The 20,337-nt window shown below is 34.6% G+C and overlaps 1 protein-coding gene across 1 annotated transcript; it reads left to right on the top strand.

The window, feature by feature from the left end:
• The first annotated feature begins 17,376 nt into the window (after positions 1 to 17,376).
• On the top strand, positions 17,377 to 18,909 carry LOC133334557 (spermine oxidase-like). The gene has a single exon (XM_061542873.1). It carries the CDS (start codon positions 17,377 to 17,379, stop codon positions 18,886 to 18,888), a length of 1,512 nt encoding a protein of 503 aa, XP_061398857.1. The 3' UTR covers positions 18,889 to 18,909.
• Positions 18,910 to 20,337: the final 1,428 nt, after the last annotated feature.

Genomic DNA, 20,337 nt, shown 5'->3' with positions numbered 1-20,337 from the left:
GTCTAGAATGATGTGTGCTATGTTTCGGAAAAATCGGTTCTGGTTTCGATATAGCTCCCACATATACATATATATTCGTCCGATTTTACATAAATGATGCACCAACCTTCTAATGTTTGTCCGATTAACACGATTTTTTGCACAACGTATCAAGTTGAGACTTGAATAACGTTATTGCGTTTTGTTGAAATTGATGTAGATGCTGTCATAGCTTTCATATGTATTTCGAAGGGATGTCTGAATGAAATTAAAATTTGTACAGTGCGGCGACCGAATAGCGTGTATTAATTTTGCTATAAGTCGTTGTTCATAAATTTGTCCCATGGAACGAAGTCGACTTTAAATCTGCCCAAATGAAATTAAATTTATCATAGGTTGCAGAAAGACTTGCGTATGATCCTTGGAGGGGATACATATGTACAATATACCCAAAGTGGTGAAGGGTATCATATAGTCGGCCCAGTCCGACTTTTCTGCTTTCCTTACTGGTTTTAGTATACCGATCGACATAACTCGACTAGTTGTGTCGATTTAGACATGTGTGTCCGATACAGGCCACAGTTATAGACCAATCGTCATGAAATGTTGCTGTAGGTCGGGTTCTGGCTAACTTACTACTTTCGTCTGTTTTTTTTGTCGCTCTAGAAGCTACATTTAAATATGACAAAAACAGGCATGAATATTTTGTTTAAAATAGTCAATATTTAGCGGGTCAAATAAATCCAGACTTCTGTGTGAAAAATGACCAAATTTGCATTCTATAGTGTATATATTTACTACTGAAGGGTATAGACCCGTGAGGTTGATAGTATAGATATCGAAGAGGAGTTATTAAACTTTAAGTTGATACCATTTATATTGTTGTATGTACTCGGATGTGGGAGATTTACATAACTGCCTACAAATGTTTACGTATTCTGATGTTGTTTAGAATTACCATTACCACACTAGATGGCGGAAATGTTGCGCTGTTGTGGTCAAGAACGACGCCTATAATTTTCGATGATGATCGGATGACATTTCAGAGATGAAATGTACTAAAAAATTTATTTTTTGTCTGGCTTTCTAGTCGCTGTAGATGACAAAATTATAAGCCGAACATCACAAATTTTCCATTGGGATTGCGATCTGATCAACAAATTTGAACTCACGAAATTGTTCCCAGACTTGGAGACTATATTGCTCCGTCCACTGGTTTTTAAATGGGTTATATAAACAATATTTGTTTAAGGACATTCCGAACTTTAATCATGGATTCTTTTAAGAATATCATTTTAAGGACTTGACCTGAACTTTAGACGAAGATTTTTTAAGTACTTGTCGAGACTGAATTTTTTAATGAATACTTTTTCATGGGCTTGCGAGTTTTAAGCATGTATTCTGTAAAAAAAATATTTTTTTAAGGATTATCCGAGCTATAAGGGTAAATTTGGTGATCGATATTGACAAATTCTGGTAATGAGATTATATACCTAATTAGAATACAAAATACCAAATTACAGCCAATTCGATTGATAACCCAGTCCAGAAGACTGACTATTGCGAGTGCCATTATAATATGGTCACTATAAATAATTTTTGGTAGTGAGATTTGACAACCAATGAGAACCCAAAATGGCTAATTACAGGCTATTAATTTGAAAACGGGTTTAAAAATCCCCAAAATACCGAATATTGGGTGGTACCTGAAACTTGGTCAATATTAATAGTTTTTGCTACGGAGATGAGTTATACATTGAGAACCCAAAATACCAAATTACAGCCAATTCGGTAGAAAAACTTGTTAAATATCCACAAAACACCAAATATTGGGGGATATCAAACCCCCCGTCTAACGATGCAACAGAATGTTGTGGATGAGGTACCTGCTTGGGCGTTACCATCCGGAGTTCTCTACCATAACCTTATGGACAGTCTTAACACAGCAAAGATCAGGACAGTGCATCCGCCTCAATTCCTATTGGGAACCATTGTCAATTTCCTCAATTTTGACACAGAGATGCCGAAACCAGATTGTGGGTAGATATGGGTAGTCGAGCGTAAAAGTCGAATTTTCGATCTTTTGATTTTGTCCAACCTGTTCAATATCGATTTTCGATTTTTACCGAATCGACTTAAATGTGATTTTTTTAAATGAGTTGTCAACAGCTCAAATAAAGTTCTGGAATATGTAATTTTTGGGCATTTGACTTTCTGATAGTAAACCACGATCAAATGTTGACGATCGAAAGTCGATTTACTTATCCCTAATGGTGGGTAACAATGCTCACAAGCCTGGCTTTTTGAAGGGGTAACTCCTCACTGGAACATCGGAATCCGAAAATTCCAACGGTCTTAGAAAGAATACATGTCTGGCTAGGATTATTGACAATTAACAACAATTAACAAAATGGCGGAACTTAAAATTTTTTTTTGGAAAATCGCCTATTTTTTGATCACAACCAAAGTTTATAAATAAGGAAGATCTTCACCGATTGGCTTTATCCTAGTTCATACGAGAGCTATGCACTCCCAGAGAAACATGTCAAAATTTGGAACCGATTGGATTATTAGTTTTTGAGTTAACGTGCCCGCCATTCGTTTTGAGAAAAATGCGTTTAAAGTTTGAGAATCACTCTTGCCGTCACTTGATGCTGACACAATAAATCGGCTATATCTTCAAGAGTTGTTGAGATTTTCACTTGAAATTTTGTAGGGACATTCTAGAATTAGAGTATATTCGAATTAAATCAAAAAAAATTTGACACCGAGAATGGGGGGGGGGGTCCCCTTAAATAATGTTTTTTTCAGACTTAAACCAAGACTTTTATGGACAATTAACTGCTTACGGGCATTTCATTTCATGGCCAACTCACGCCGTTTGACACATTCATATCTTGCCATAAGCCCATGCTTGTGGTGTCTACTATTTGCCATACGATTTCTTACGTTGCAAAAAAGAAATGCACATTTCTTTACTCATATCGGTGCACACTTTAAACCATAATACGATTACGACGACATTTTTTATGGTCTAACTTTTAGTTGCAAATTTACATGCCTAATACCCTTGTCATCCGAACGCCAACAAAACTATTCAACAGGTTCAATGGTCATACTCTTAGAGAAAGAAAAGAAAACGATTAACATATGGAGGCGATTTTACAAAGAAGAAGCAGATTCTGACAATGTAGATAAGTTTGCAAATTTATTATAATTTTTAAAATGGTTATATTAAAAAGAAATTTATTGTTCCAATTTTTCAGTGGCTGTAATTTTAGGAAACTTTTTTTCAGAATATCAGAGGATCATTAATGTAATGAATTAAGGAGTGGGAGTTTTTCAGGGACTATCACCTCTTTGCTTTTTAAACAATTTTAGGGACCAAGCATTTTTTATATATTTATTTTAAATTTGCAAATATGTAGAAATTTAGTTTCATAAAAAGTTGATTGAAAAAATATATATTTTCTGAAAAACTAGCAGTACCTGGAATTGTAACGAGAGAGAGAGAGGGAGAATTGCAACTTTGGAGTGTCATCAGTTGTCTGACATATTAAAACTTGGATTTATATCGAAATATTTTGGAAAATACATATGCGAATTTTATAACACCAATGCGTATCTGAAATAAACAATGAAATCCTAAACTACGAGTAACACCCACCAAGACGGATTGTCTATGTTAAAACAAAACACAGCCGAACAGTGAATGGTGTTTTTTCTTCTTTGGGAGGAATACCTTCAAGAGAATAACAAATGACCGCAAATAGTGGTAATGTAAGACGATGGAAGGAAATAGTATTCTAAGAGCGGTACACGAACAACATAAAAAGCCAGTGAGCGGAGCAATATAATCGAACGGGCCGACCATATGAAAAAGAATAACTGCATCTCTTCAACTGGAAGAAGAATACTTACAGTTCTCCTGTGGAAAGAAGAAGTCCCCCAGCTCTCCTATATGAAGAAAACTACCTTGAGCATTACATGCAGCTCTCCTATAGGAAGAAGAATAGCTGCAGCTTTTCCATAGGAACGAGAGTACCTGCAGCTCTTCCACAGGAAGAAGAATACCTACAGTTCTCCTCTAGGAAGAAGAATACCTCTAGCTCTGCTATAAGAAGAAGAATACCCCCAGCTCTTTCAATGGATTCAGAATATCTGCAGCTCTTTCAAAGGAAGAATAATACCTGCAGACCTTCCATATTAAGAAAAATACCATCAGCTCTTCCAGAGGAAAGAGAATGCTTGTAGCGCTTCCGCAGGAACAAGAATACTTGCAGCGTTTCCGCAAGAAGAAGAGTACCTGCAGCTCTTTCACAGGAAGAAGAATACCTGCAAATTTTCCACAGGAAAAAGAATACCTACAGCTTTCGTATAGGAAGAAAATTACATACAGCTCTCCTGTAGGAAGAAGAATACCTCCAGGTCGGTCATAGGAAGAACAATACTAACAGCTCTTCCATAGGAACAAAAAGACCTCCAGCTCTTCCACAGGAATAAGAATACCTGTAGCTCTCCCACAGGAATTACATGTAGCTCTCCTATAGAAGGAAGAATACCTTCAGGAAGAAGAATAACAGCAGCTCTTCCATAAGAAGAAGAAGACCTCTAGCTCTTCGGAATGAAGGAGAATACCTGCAAACTTTCTGTGGTTCTGTATTCTGAGCCCGGGCAATGTTTCGCCATATTTGCACCATCTTGACCGGTTCAACAGCTCCACTTTATAACCCTGGCATATTTCTAAATTTTGTTTTCCCGACATGAAGGTTTACCCGATAAAATAAAAATTTGGTTACTTTAGGTTTTGGTTGATCTTTCTAAGTATTTGGTCAGATAGCCTTCACTGTGTAAATATTACGTTCTTGATAAAATGGCCTATAGAGCGACTAGAAAATCTGACAAAAATCATCAAATATCATCTCAACATCACCGAAAATTATAGACGTCGTCCTTGACCATAACCGGAACTTCATGCTAAATTTTCTAGTTGTGTAATAGTGATACCAAACAATATCATAACATATAGACACTTTTAAATATTTACATATTACTCCCACATCCGAGTACATACACGAATATAATTGCAATCAAATTAAAGGACAACCACTCCTTTTGATTATACTATCAAATTGTCGCATCTAGTCCTCCAGGAGTAAATATATACGCACCAGAATAAAAACATTGTCATTTTTCACACAAAAGTCTGGGTTCATTTGACCCGCGTAAATATTGATGATCTTCATCAAAATAGTCATGCTTATTCTTTTGCCAGATTCGATTGCTGGTGTAAAAATTCGTGATATTCGGGTCATAATTGTGACCTCTGGAGCGACTAGAAAAACAAGCAAATAATAATGCAATAATACCCTGGCAACTTCTTGATAAAATGGCCTCCAGAGCGACTAGAAAATCTGACAAAAATCATCTCAACATCACCGAAAATTGTAGACGTCGTCCTTGACCATAACCGGAACTTCATGTTAAATTTTCTAGTTGGCTAATAGTGATACTAAACAATATCATAACATATAGACGCTTTTAAATAGTTACGTATTACTCCCACATCCGAGTACATACAGGAATATAATTGGAATCAATTTAAAGGTCAATATATACGCCCCAGAATACAAACATTGTAATTTTTCACACAAAAGTCTGGGTCCATTTGACCCGCTAAATATTGATGATCTTCATCAAAATAGTCATGCTTATTCTTTGAGCAGATTCCCTTCCTGGTGTAAAAATTCGTGATGTTCGGGTCATAATTGTGTCCTCTAGAGCGGCAGGCAAAATATTGTTTTTGGTCATCCCCTAAATTTTGTTTAAAAAAGTGCTAAAAAATTTTAAAAAGCGCCAAATAAAAATGCTCAAATTTTTATAAGAGAAATTAGTAGAATTGGCTGCAATTTTTCATTTTTGATTCTCGTTAGGTAAAAAGTTCCCTACCGAAAATTATCAATGTGGGTCTAAGTTTTTTGATAGGCCCTAGAAAACGAAATTTAAGGGAGTCGGGCAGGTATTTCCATCAAGTTGACTATAATTTGAAACTTTTGTTTTTAATGGTGTTTCAAATTTTCCCACTAATAACTATTAATGCCGGTTTTCCCCAAAACCCCACAAAATTATCAAGGTGAAGGTTTGCCATCCTATTTGCGCCCTTTTAAGATTTAGAACCTTTCCTCGCCGAAGTGGCTGTTTAAATATGTTTGCCGAAATTTTTCAAAGGTCCTATTTTGATATAACCCCATTATATAGTGGGACGCGACCTATTTTCGGGACTCCGAAGTAGCTTAATCTGACATTCCGGATTCCTAGTGAAAAAAATTCTTTCCAGGAAGTTTCAGATTAGGTTCGTGAGTTTTACATGGCCCCCATACAAAAGCCCTTTTAATTTGGCTTTTCATTTTAGCAAATAAACAACCTACCAGCATGGGATTAGGTCCTATTTTGATATAACCCCATTATATAGTGGGACGCGACCCATTTTCGGGACTCCGAAGTAGCTAAATCTGACATTCCGGATTCCCAGTGAAAAAAATTCTTTCCAGGAAGTTTTAGATTAGGTTGGTGATTTTTACATGGCCCCCATACAAAGGCCCTCCTAATTTGACTTTTCAATTTACCAAATAAACAACCTACCAGCATGCGGTTATGAATCCTGTGGGTTTTACATTATTCCCGCCTAACGGCTTTAACCATAATGCACAATTTGGTGTCGAAATTGAGCGTCGACCAGGACCCCATTGGGAAAGCTCAGAGTAATGAGCAATGAGCACTCTGAAGCCAATCCGCCGATACCAATTCGAAGATCCGCTGCAAAGCTTCACTTCTTGGTGAGGAGTCGACGCCTTTTTATGGGTCAAGCACCCGGCTGATGATGCAACTCCCCATCGAGCTGAAGCTCTTCCAACGAAAAATGATATATCAACCAAATGTAGTACCCAACCATTTTTTTAAGAATAATTTAATACACTCCACGTGGTGCAGGCTATAAGAAGTTCTGATCTGCCGAACTTTAAAATTGTTTACTTGTTTACAGATGTCCTGACATTTTTTAACATTTGAAAATAAAACTCATACCGTGAAACATAGGTACAGTTTGATGCGTCAATAATACTCCAAATTTTGACTAATTCCAGAAAAAAATTAAAATGCTAAAAAAGGTGCTAGGTGCTAGATAACTTTTTCTGGTGCTAAACAAGTTTAAAAAGTGCTAAATCTAGCACTAAAAGTGCTAAATTGGCAACACTGCCTACATGCAACATCTCGTGACTATTGGCCCATACAATAGTCGAGATATTATAATCGGTATACTTAAAGGTGTGTCTAGGACCAATATTTTGCGGCGTTACAAACTCTTGAGCTAACCTAAGCTATAATACACTGACAATGATAAAATATTCGAAGCAAAATATATAAATTGGAGTTGGTATTAACAGGGTTTTGAAAACTTTCAATAAGAATTCTCCACGGATTAATACTTGGGCACCATTATTTAATTTTCTCTCTATTCGAGCCTAACATCACTCGCTACATAAAAAACGAATCCCAATGTACCCACCCTGTTGATCATTTCAATTAAATGTTATAAAGTTAACAATATTTGTTTTTATATTATTTACAAAATAAAACAATAACAAAAGATTTATAATTACAAATGTACACATTTAATAAACACATACACATGTATGTATGGACATTGTATACTCTACTTATTATTCATTCATATGCAGTTTTCATTCATTCATTCGTTCATTTTCATTGACTAGACCTGAATGGCAGTAAAAGGGACCTCTCCTTCTACCCCCTCCCTTCCTCCTCATCATCAGTTTATTACACTATGCCATGAATTATATTTACAATTACCTTTCAGTCAGACTATCAGCACCCCCTTGTGTGGTTGACACAAACGGCGCGTGCAAATAAACACCCCGCCATTAAATAACAGAGTGTTCACAAGTTACACTTGTTTATGCCATTTTTACCGCTACGAAGTGCTCATGTGTATGTAAATGTGTGTAGGTGTAATAGGCGTGGTTGTAGTTGAAATACACCTTTTCCACCTACACTTTCTTTAATCAGTCTAAGTTGACTTTAATGTTAATCTTTTACTGACAAGAAAAAAACTAGAGGTTACTTATTTTTATATTTTGTATAAGAGCTATACGTGCCGTAGAAAAATACAACGTGTTCACATTCAAGTTTATGCAGGATGTGCAGTTGTGGAGAAAATTATAGCATCGAGGAGAAAAAGTTGATTTAAAACTGCAGGGGGAAAAAATTTCCAATTGCTTCACATAAAATATACAAACTTTAAAAATATTAACAGATCTTCCATATCTTCGAACTTGTGTAAAAAAATCCACTTTTATAGTAAAAACATATATTTTAAAGTCCTCGAAGGAACATTGACATGAAATTGAACGAATTTAAATATGTGACTTTATCTATAAGTGAACCGCCTAACCTCAAACCATACACATGCCTTTTTGCAACATATGTAAATTTCACTTCATTCGGGCAGATTTAGAGTCGTAAATCTGTATGTAAATCGATTTAAGGGGACCCCCCCCCATTCCCGGGGTCAAAATTTTTGTTGATATAATTCGAATCTACACTGATTAAAGAATGTCTCTACAAATTTTCAAGTGAAAATCTCAAGAACTCTTGAAGATATAGCCGATTTATTGTGTCAGCTCAAGTGACGGCTGAAGGGCTTCTCAAACTTTAAACGCGTTTTTCTCTAAACATTTTTTTGCGAATGGCGGGCACGATAACTCAAAAAGTAATAACCCAATCGGTTCCAAATTTTGCAACGTTTCTCTGGGAGTGTATAGCTCTCGTATGAACTAGGATAAAGCCAATCGGTGAAGATCTTCTCTATTTTTTAACTTGGTTTTTGGTAAAAAATCGGCGATTTTCAAAAAATATTTTTTCAAAGGTCCACCATTTTGTTAATTTTAGAGCGAGGTCAATAATCCTAGTTCATACGAGAGCCAGACATGTACTCTTTCTAACACGGTTCGAATTTTCGGATTCCGATGTTCCAGTGAGGAGTTATCATGCCCGCCATCAAAAATAAGGACTTTTCTTTAATTACAAAAAACAACAACAAAACAATAACAAAAATTGTTTGTAAATTATTTTTCTTCTCTTTTAAATCTTCAATTATATATGTGCAAAGTTACAAACCTTTAACAAGCATTTGTATTCATTTACCAGCCCATTGAAAATTTTGAAAAATTAAAATCGAGAATGGGTGGGGTTCCCTTAAAGCACACTACACGCTATTCGGTATGCCGGATTGTTCAAAATTTAAACTCAATCAGACATACCCGTTCGCATTATATATGGAAGCATTTACAGTCTCCATTTGACATTAGGAGTTTAGTGCACAATTTACATAAAATCAGAAGAAAATATATATATGGAAGCTATATCTTAATCTGAACCGATTTCAACGAAACTTGTCAGAGATTAATTTATATTAACTTCACTACAATTGTGTTCCATTCGGACAAACTTGCACAATTTTCTTAAAGTCGCAAGAAAATATATATGGGAGCTATATCTAAATCTGAACCGATTTTTACGAAACTTAGCACACATCAGTCTATACCTAATGCAAACTGAATTATGCCAAAATTAGCGGAAATCGAAAGATATTTAGGGACTTGGGTACACCATTTACATTAAATCGGCCGAAAATATATATGGGAGCTATATCCAAATTGGGACCGATATTCACGAAACTTAACACACATCATTCTAGACTTAATTCAGTACGCTATGCCAAATTTGATGCAAATCGAATGACATATAAGGGCTTTGATATAGCATTTACATTAAATCGGACGAAAATATATATGGGAGATTTATATAAATCTGGACAGATTTTTCCACATTTCAATAGTGTTCGTTCTTGCGCCAAATAGATGAGCTGTTTTAAATTTCATCCAATTCGGATCATAAATGCGACCTGAATTGTAAAGAAACAATTTAACGTGGACAGACGGGCGACTCAGAAAGTGATTCTATGAATATTCTCAAAAGGAACCATCTCGTTTTCTTTTGCCTGTTACGAACATATTCACGAAGACATAATACGCTGTACCACAGTGTGGTAAAGGGTCAATTTTCGGTACGGAGATGTGTTATTCAATGATAACCCAAAATACCAAATTTGCTAAAATCCCTAAAATACCGAATATTTGGCGGGTAGAGTTATATGGTGGCTTCCCTGAAACTAATAATTTTTGGTAAGGATATGTGCTATTCAATGAGAACCCAAAATACCAAATTACAGCCAATTCGGTTGCAAAACGTGTCGAAAATCCGCAAAATACCGAATATTAGGGTTAACCATTATTTGGAGACTATCCCGAAACTTGGGTCAATATTAATAATTTGTGTGGCCACGGACTTCTTCAACAAGACGTATATTTATTATGCGTCTGGTTTGAAGGCAAAAAATAGTAACGCCCTGCTGAGTTATCTGCAACTTCTTAAACCAGTTCCAAATTTAGAATGGGCAATTTTAGAGCACATTTCGGTCAGAAATTCCAAAGTGTTGTCAGGCGAATATTTTGATAAATATTACGAAAAATGTGGACGGCTCCTCCGTGGAAGTAAATTTGATGACTCCTGGAAACCAAATACCTCAGATTGCCGAACATGAAATCACAAATATACTCAGAAAATTACAACTAAACCGATACTTGATTTCGGAATATGCGAAGCGGGTTTTTTACCTTCACTCGATATTACGAAAGATAACCCCTTATTATTTGATGAAAGAGAATGACTATGCGTCCTTCACAATCGCAGATAGATTTAAGCTCGTGTATCCTGCACTGGCTAAATTGTTGGAAAATATTGAAATAGTGAACATGAAAAATGTGAAACTTATTTATCTAGCTGGATTAGATTATTTTCGGGTGCTATTGAGAGGACAGCTGTCAATGCAGGACATTTGCAATTATATTATGCTGCGGATGCTGCTGTTTCTGAACGATAATCAAAGCCACCGAGGACTTTACACCAAACTCGATTGCATCAACGAGGTGCGAGGAAAACTGGAACTTCCCACAAATCTGCTATACTTCGACAACTATAGGCCAAAAGAATTGGAAGGAAATGACATCGGGCAGCTGCACAATGACCTTTGTCGTTTCTTCCACCAACATTATTAATTTTGGAAATCAACCACAAAGTTTATTACATTCACGCTTGCGCATGTTATTCTCCGATATACCTTCTCTGACCCTTGACAATTTCTATCAACATTATCTCCACATGCTGCGACATCGACATTTCAAAGAGATAAACTACAAAAATTACCCCTACAGTCATATGACCATCAAAGACATTTCATCCTATTTGACGGCGCCAACCTATGACTATATCCATACCATTTGTTATGTTACAACCACCCATGTACGATAGAGATTATGGTGCCATATTCAAGTTTTCCTCAATGGCGTTTCAATTGGCTCAACATTTTCCTCAAATTAATCAGTATGGCCTGAAGACAATAGACGAGGTTCCCGAGATATGGCAACTATATACAGATGGTCCAAGTAATAGATATGTTGGATCAGCTGCCTTGGCCTATAATGCTGCAACTGCAACCGAATTTTACGGTCATCCCATGGCAGAAATTATTTTTTATCAATTTGGGCCAGACATTTTGTGTAAAACCCAATCATTCGGATAAAAGCGTAATCGAACAAAATAGGCAATATTTAGAAAGTATCACTGGAAGCATTGACTTTTTTAATGAAGCATTTAATTGTCGCGAGGCAAATGAGAGAGTTCACTGGCAAATTAATGAAATTATTAATTAACTAATTTAATAATAAATAATATTTAACAATAAAAAATAGTGTGTACAAATTTATTTTTGAAATTTATGGCAATACTGGGAAAATTAATTAATTTTCATTGAAAACGTTTACCATTAATTAATTACCAATGGCCTTTGAAAAAAAATATTTTAAAATTTTTTTACAAATATCAAAAGTTTGGATTTTTTAAAATATATATTTTCAAGGACTATTAAAGCCGTGGATTTTTTAAATATTTTTTTTCAAGGACAATCAAAGGCTTGGATGTTTAAAAAATAATGACTAACAAAGCTTTGATTTCGCAAAAATATTTTCTAAACAATATTTTCAAGGACTATCAAAGGGGTGGAGTTTTGGAAAAATATTTTTTCAAGGACTATCAAAGGGTTGGATTTTCTAAATAATATTTTTAAGGACTATAAAAGGCTTGGCTTTTTTTTAATATTTTTTATGGACTATCGAAGACGTGGATTTTCTAAACAATATTTTTTAAAGGAAAACTAAGGGCGTGGATTTTTTAAATAATTTTTTTCAAGGACTACCAAAGGCGTGGATTTTTTAAAAAATATTTTTTCAAGAACTACCAAAGGCGTGGATTTTTTAAATAATATTTTTTCAAGAACTACCAAAGGCGTGGATTTTTTAAATAATATTTTTTCAAGGACTACCAAAGGCGTGGATTTTTTAAATAATATTTTTTCAGGGACTACCAAAGGCGTGGATTTTTTAAATAGGCGTGGATTTTTTAAATAATATTTTTTCAAGGACTACCAAAGGCGTGGATTTTAAATTAAAGGCGTTTAAATTATTTTTAAGGACTACCAAAGGCGTGGATTTTAAATTAAAGGCGTTTAAATTATTTTTAAGGACTACCAAAGGCGTGGATTTTAAATTAAAGGCGTTTAAATTATTTTTAAGGACTACCAAAGGCGTGGATTTTTTAAATAATATTTTTTCAAGGACTACCAAAGGCGTGGATTTTTTAAATAATATTTTTTCAAGGACTACCAAAGGCGTGGATTTTTTAAATACTATTTTTTTCAAGGACTACCAAAGGCGCGGATTTTTTAAATACTATTTTTTCAAGGACTACCAAAGGCGCGGATTTTTTAAATACTATTTTTTCAAGGACTACCAAAGGCGCGGATTTTTTAAATACTATTTTTTTCAAGGACTACCAAAGGCGCGGATTTTTTAAATACTATTTTTTCAAGGACTACCAAAGGCGCGGATTTTTTAAATACTATTTTTTTCAAGGACTACCAAGGGCGCGGATTTTTAAATACTATTTTATTCAAGGACTACCAAAGGCATAGATCTTTGAAGTAATATTTTCCAAGGACTACCAAAGGAGTGGATTTTTAAATAATATTTTTTCAAGGACTATTTGATGAGTGGATTTTTTAAATAATATTTTTTCAAGGTTTACCAAAAGCGTATATTTTTAAATAATATTTTTTCAAAGGCATGGATTTTTGAAATAATATTTTTCAAGGACTATCAAAGGCGTGGATTTTTGAAATATTTTTTCAGAACTACCAAAGTCTAGGACTTTTTAAATAATATTTTTCAAGGATTAATAAAGGGGCTGATTTTCTAAACCATATTTTTCAAAGACTGCCAAAGTCGTTTTTTAAAAAATATTTCTTCAATATTTCTTCTAAGATCGTGGATTTTTTACGAAAAATGTGTATTTGGAACCATCCATTCAATGCCTGATATTGGGTTTAATATTTTTCTGAGCACCTCTGTTTAGTATTAGTGTGTTTCTTCATTACATATATGTATGTGTATGTATGTATGCCTTCATTCATTTGCCATTTAATCTTAATATGCATTTACATGCTACTACGACTATACCTTCACAAGTACATCCGTTTTGGATCTGAGAAAAAGTCTTTAAATGTTGAAGAAGGAAAAAGAAAACGTTACAGTTTCCGGTTTACTATATGTACAGTGGAACCTCAAATGATCTAAAATTAAATAATCCAACTAAAAAAATAAATATTTAAACATATATCGGGAAAAAATAATCAACTGGAGGACTTGATGTTCCAACTTATGCCATGTTTTCAATCACGCACAATAACGAGGTTCCACTGTATGTTGTCTCGCATACTAACTATGTAGCGGGGTAAAGTAAAACATTTTGTTTGCTCACCGCTTGAGAAGGCAAATGATGAATTTGTAACTGGGTAGGCTAAAAGACAAGCCTGCTGCTGTTGGTGGTGCTGCTGATGCTGTGGATTATGACAATGACGGGCGTTTTAAGTCGAAGGAGACGCTAACGTGACGACCGACTGTCGGACTGACACGACAAATGGCGAGGGGAAAGTGTGACAACATATTTTAAGTGTTCATAATATGATGGAAAATTATGCACATTCAGTGGAATGGAAATGCACCGAAATGGCAACAAGAAATGAAAATGAAAAGAAAATAACCCGACGACAACATTACCGCCATCAACACAACCAACCACACACACACACACACGTACATGACAAACAAGAAGGCTTGAACAAACATTTTTCATAAAATTGCTGTTGTTGGCTGCCAGGCTAGCAAGAGGGAGACATGTTTGGGCGCCAACTTGTGGCAAAAAAAAAGAAATGGCATTTGAGCAGGCACTTGGATCTGTCAACGGCTGAATATTAAGGCCCACAAGCAACCAACAACTGCAATCATCTCGTTGTGCTGTTTATTTAAGTTACGTTTTTGTTTATTTTTTTGGTATTTTAATAAAATAGAAATCTTAACAAAAAATATTGTTGAATAGCTGCTGTTGCAAACAGCAACAAGATAAGAGATTGAATGAAAGTGAAAGAGTGTTAAAATCGTTGTTGTTTAATTTTCAATTCAATGGTTTTTTTCTAATTTGTTGTATAAAGAATATCAAATGTAGTCCTATTGAATTTTGATTTTCAGGAGAAAAACAGAATTTACAACATATTTAATATAAAAGAGGAACTGGAGAGAAGTTTTGAAAATGATTCCAAATTTTTTAAAGACTAAACAGGACGTGTATGTTTTAAATAAAATGTTAAAAAATATATTTAAATAATATTTCTTCAAGAACTACCAAAAGCGTAGATTTTTTAAATAAGGACTACGAAAGGATTGAATGTTTTAAAAAAATATTTTTGAAGGACTATTAAAGGCGTGAAGTTTTTAAATTGAATTTTTTACAATATGTTTTCAAGGTCTACCAAAGCCGTGAATTTTTAACTAATATATTTTCAATGACATTTCAATGATATGTTTTCAAGATGCTTTGAAGAATATTTATAATGACGGTGAATGGAGTAGATGTTTAAAGGCGTGGCTTTTCTAAAGAATATTTTCAAGGACTCGAAAAGACGTCGATGTTTATAAATAATATTTTTCAAGGACTCTGAAAGGCGTCAAATCTTTAAATAATATTTTTTTTTAAAGAATTAAAAAGGAATATTTTTCAAGGGCTCTGAAGGGCTTGAATTTTTAAAGAATATTTTCAAGGGCTTGGAAATGCGTGGATTTTTTAAATAATATTTTTTCAAGGACTATTTAAGGCGTGGATTTTTTTAAATAATATTTTTTCAAGGACTATTTAAGGCGTGGATTTTTTAAATAATATTTTTTCAAGGACTATTTAAGGCGTGGATTTTTTAAATAATATTTTTTCAAGGACTATTTAAGGCGTGGATTTTTTAAATAATATTTTTTCAAGGACTATTTTAAGGCGTGGATTTTTTAAATAATATTTTTTCAAGGACTATTTAAGGCGTGGATTTTTTAAATAATATTTTTTCAAGGACTATTTTAAGGCGTGGATTTTTTAAATAATATTTTTTCAAGGACTATTTAAGGCGTGGATTTTTTAAGTAATATTTTTTCAAGGACTATTTTAAGGCGTGGATTTTTTAAATAATATTTTTTCAAGGACTATTTTAAGGCGTAGATTTTTTAAATAATATTTTTTCAAGGACGCAGATTTTTAAATAATATTTTTTCAAGGACTATTTAAGGCGTAGATTTTTTAAAGAATATTTTTCAAGGACTATTTAAGGCGTAGATTTTTTAAAGAATATTTTTCAAGGACTATTTAAGGCGTAGATTTTTTAAAGAATATTTTTCAAGGACTATTTAAGGCGTAGATTTTTTAAAGAATATTTTTCAAGGACTATTTAAGGCGTGAATTTTTTAAATAATATTTTTTCAAGGACTATTTAAGGCGTGGATTTTTTAAATAATATTTTTTCAAGGACTATTTAAGGCGTGGATTTTTTAAATAATATTTTTTCAAGGACTATTTAAGGCGTGGATTTTTTAAATAATATTTTTTCAAGGACTATTTAAGGCGTAGATTTTTTAAAGAATATTTTTCAAGGACTATTTAAGGCGTAGATTTTTTAAAGAATATTTTTCAAGGACTATTTAAGGCGTAGATTTTTTAAAGAATATTTTTCAAGGACTATTTAAGGCGTAGATTTGTTAAAGAATATTTTTCAAGGACTATTTAAGGCGTAGATTTCTTAAAGAATATTTTTCGAGGACTATTTAAGGCGTAGATTTTTTAAAGAATATTTTCAAGGACTATTTAAGGCGTAGATTTTTTAAAGAATATTTTTCAAGGACTATTTAAGGCGTAGATTTTTTAAAGAATATTTTTCAAGGACTTCAAATACTTGATTTTTTGTAAATATATTTTTTCATGGACTGTCAAAGGCGCTGATTTTTTAGAGCATGAAAGACATGGAATTTTTAGAGGATATTTTTTCCCGGCATGGACTCGGATTTTTTAAAAAATAAAACTTTTTTCGAGGAAGTCGCGGAAAGACGTGGCTTTTTTAATTAAGATTTTTTGAAGTACCACCAAAGCAATACCTATTTCAGGGACTGTCAGAAATCTACATGCTACATACTATATTACGAGAACATCTCTAAAGGAATATTTTTCTGGGACTATCAAGGCCTAAAATTGTCCAGGAATATAAATTTAATTCGAAATGTAAGGTATTCAGATGTTCTGTTTATAGAAGACTTACTATATGTTCTGAAGGTATTTTTGTTTAAAGTAATCTATAAATAGAAAATTTCCACAAGTTTTTCTACTCCTGGTTATAAATGAGCTTCGATGGATCTATTATCCACAGTATATATAGGAATAACAATAAAAGGGTCTGAGATCTCCTCAGGGTGAAAGATCTCCTCAAGTTCGTAGAAGAAGAAATGTTTCTATACACACAGAATATCGCAAATGCTGCTTTATAAAACTCCTCCTGAATTTATTCTATCTATAGATTGAATGCCTTCTACCTTTTTTTTATTCAATGGATTTTCATTTTCATGTTATTTAAACCGATAAATAAAGGCAAAGATTCTCATTCACTTTTTCTTTTTTTTTGTATCTCCTCTTTACAGATAACTCTTCCTTCAGTTTTTTCTTCGAACATCACCGAACTTCCTTTTCGTTTTGTTGTTATTTCCACTACCCCCTGTAACACTAACAAAAATCCCCACACATTAACAACACAACTACCTTCTTGACAGACTGCTGCCGTTGGAAATGAGTCAACCAAAAATAGTCATAATTGGATCGGGTGCTTCCGGTATTGCCTGTGCCACAAAACTACTCGATTATGGTTTCGAAAATGTGATAATTGTCGAAGCAGAATCGCGTATCGGTGGCCGTATACACACCATACCCTTTGCCGACAATGTCATTGATTTGGGTGCCCAATGGTGCCATGGCGAAAAGGACAACATGGTCTATGAATTGGCCCATAAACACGATCTGCTCGAGTCCACCGGCGATGTCTACGAATCATATCAATGTGTCCGCTCAAATCGTGAAGTTGTACCTGAAGATGTCAGTCAACGACTGAAAGACATTGTTAACGATAGTCTGGTGACACGACAAATGGAGCTACGCAACTGCAACGGTTCGCTGGGCAGCTATTTGAATAATAAATTCTATGAGGCTTTGCGGCGACCGGAAAACTCAGATATTGATATGGCGATAGCCAGGGAGTTTTTCGAAAACTATAAGAAATTCGAAAATTCCGTTGAGGCTTCGGACACATTGGACGATGTATCGGGTAAGGGTTATTTGGAATATTGGGAATGTGAGGGCGACATCCTGTTAAATTGGAAGGACAAAGGCTATGTGGAATTTTTACGTCTGCTAATGAAGTCGCGAGAGGTGAATAAGGAGTGGGGAATTTTGGAGAAGAGGATTTTACTCAACAAACAGGTGACGAAAATTGAGTGGAACCGCAATGATTGCTGTGTGCAGATACGTTGCGAGGATGGTGATAGCTTTGTGGCGGATCATGTGATATTAACCGTATCCCTCGGTGTGCTGAAGGAACAGCAAATAAAACTATTCGAACCCAAGTTACCGGTGGAAAAACAACGGGACATTGATGGTCTGGCATTTGGTACGGTCAACAAGATTTTCATAGAATTCCCGCAGCAATTTTGGCCCGACAAATGGACTGGCTTTACAATGCTGTGGCGGGACGAAGATATTCAAGAGATACGTGGCACATCACGGGCCTGGCTGGAGGATGTTTTTGGCTTCTATTGTGACCACAACCAACCTAGGCTGTTGAGCGGCTGGATAATTGGTGCCAATGGCCGCCACATGGAAACACTGCCCGAAGATGAAATACTCGCAGGTTGTATGTTTTTATTTAGGAAATTCCTACAATGGGAGATACCGGAACCCAGTAACTTCCGTGTATCCAAATGGTATACCAATGAAAATTTCCGTGGTTCCTATTCATTTCGTTCCATGTATACCGAGGAAGTGGGCACCAGTGCCCGTGAATTGGCACAGCCGTTGAGTGTGGTGACCACCAAACCGGTATTGAATGGTGAACCGACAGTGGAACCGCTATACAATCAATCACGTTGTGATAAACCCATAGTGCAATTTGCCGGTGAGGCAACAAGTGATCATTACTTTTCGACGGTACATGGTGCCGTGGAGGCCGGTTGGCGTGAGGCAACACGTTTAGCCGATTTCTATGGCATGTTGAGGAAAAGCACCGCTGCTGTCAAATCATCATTATAACAATTTTAGGACTTTAAATGTCACTAAAACGCTGTGGATGTTTTGAGTAATTAATGGAGGTAGCCAAATTGTGCTACTCTGCTAAATACTCACTAACATCCTTAGAGACATTTAAAGTCCTGAAATAAAATGGAAAAAATTTAATAAATCAATTGGATTTTGTTCAAAAAGAAAAAAAGTAGAAGTAGGAAAAAAAAACACAAAAGAAGAAGATGAACAAAAAATTCGGTTACTTATAAAAGAGAGAGAAAAAAAAGAAATTAAGAAAATTGTTAATGGAACCTTTAATTAGTTTTGGTTTCAGATGTGCACCACAACAAAAAATTTTGAGTTTTTTTTAGACATCCAAAAAGCCGAGCAGTGGTTTCAAAGAGTAGCAATTATGTGGCATATGGGAAATCTTCTTAAAATATCTTCTGTATAGAACGTAGGTATCATATTTGTATAGAACCTCCTGGTGTTTACTGTGTAGACTTGTAATTAAGTGCTCTACTATAAAATACCTCCCGAAGATCATATTTAAATCAAAGACCGAAATAGTGAATATCTTATAGGTATACAAAACCTCCTGGCCTTATATGTATACTTGTAAAAACTCTTATATTTTTAACATACTTCGTAAAGATCATTTTGTTTTTATAAAAGACTTCAAGAAAATCTGTTGTCTTTTGAAGACTTCAGGATGAACTTTTCTTTATAGACGAAGTTTGAAAGATGGAGGGTTTTAAAGGATCTCCAATAATAGTCAGTCTATCGAATAACTGTGAATTGTGCGAGGATTGCACAATTATCCTCGCCCATAGAATGCCAGAATACCCTTGCTGTAGGTCCTCCTCTGTAGAAGGGCTTTTGTTTACCTCTCTGAATCGGCTCTGGATATTGAAGGCCTACAACATTTTCTTCGAATAAAAACATTCTGTAATTACTACATCCGTAGAAAAAAATGTCATATTTCTACAAAAAAAAAAAAAAAAAAATCGTGGGTATTAGAACTGTCCAAAGTCGTTATTTTTATGGAAGACCTCCAAAAGTTTTGGCCTTTCTATAGAATGCCCCTTAATTTAGAAGGGCCCTTTTAGAAGGACTCTACTAGGACTTTCATTTATTGAAGTCTAACTCAATGCAAGTGTCTAAAATAGAGGTCCATAGAGGACTTTTAGAAGTTATTAGGTTATAGAAAATCTATTCTATTCATTGAAGACAACACATCCGGAAAGTCTTATGAGGGTGTTCTACTTTTATAATGTCACACAATTTGTCTGTAGAAGATCATCATCAATCTTTGAAAAGCATTCAGGTTCTGTTCTGCCAACAAAAACTTTTTTTCTGTAAACGCCTTTAGAATTCTATATATTTAAAGACGTCTTGGGCAGTACGTATAAAAGACTTTAATGATATATTTGTCTGTAAAAGATTTTCAGAAAATATTTTAGCTGTGAAAGGTCTGCC

The sequence above is a fragment of the Musca vetustissima genome, unplaced genomic scaffold, assembly GCF_032173495.1.
Source record: "Musca vetustissima isolate MV318-11 ecotype Yass unplaced genomic scaffold, APGP_CSIRO_Mvet_v1 utg4378, whole genome shotgun sequence".
Taxonomy (NCBI): Eukaryota; Metazoa; Arthropoda; class Insecta; order Diptera; family Muscidae; genus Musca; species Musca vetustissima.
Note: the sequence above shows the minus strand (reverse complement) of the source record. Positions and strands in the feature narration are given on the sequence as shown.

Coding starts and splice junctions, on each gene's coding strand:
- LOC133334557 (XM_061542873.1), top strand. CDS start 17,377: ATGAGTCAACCAAAAATAGTCATAATTGGATCGGGTGCTTCCGGTATT.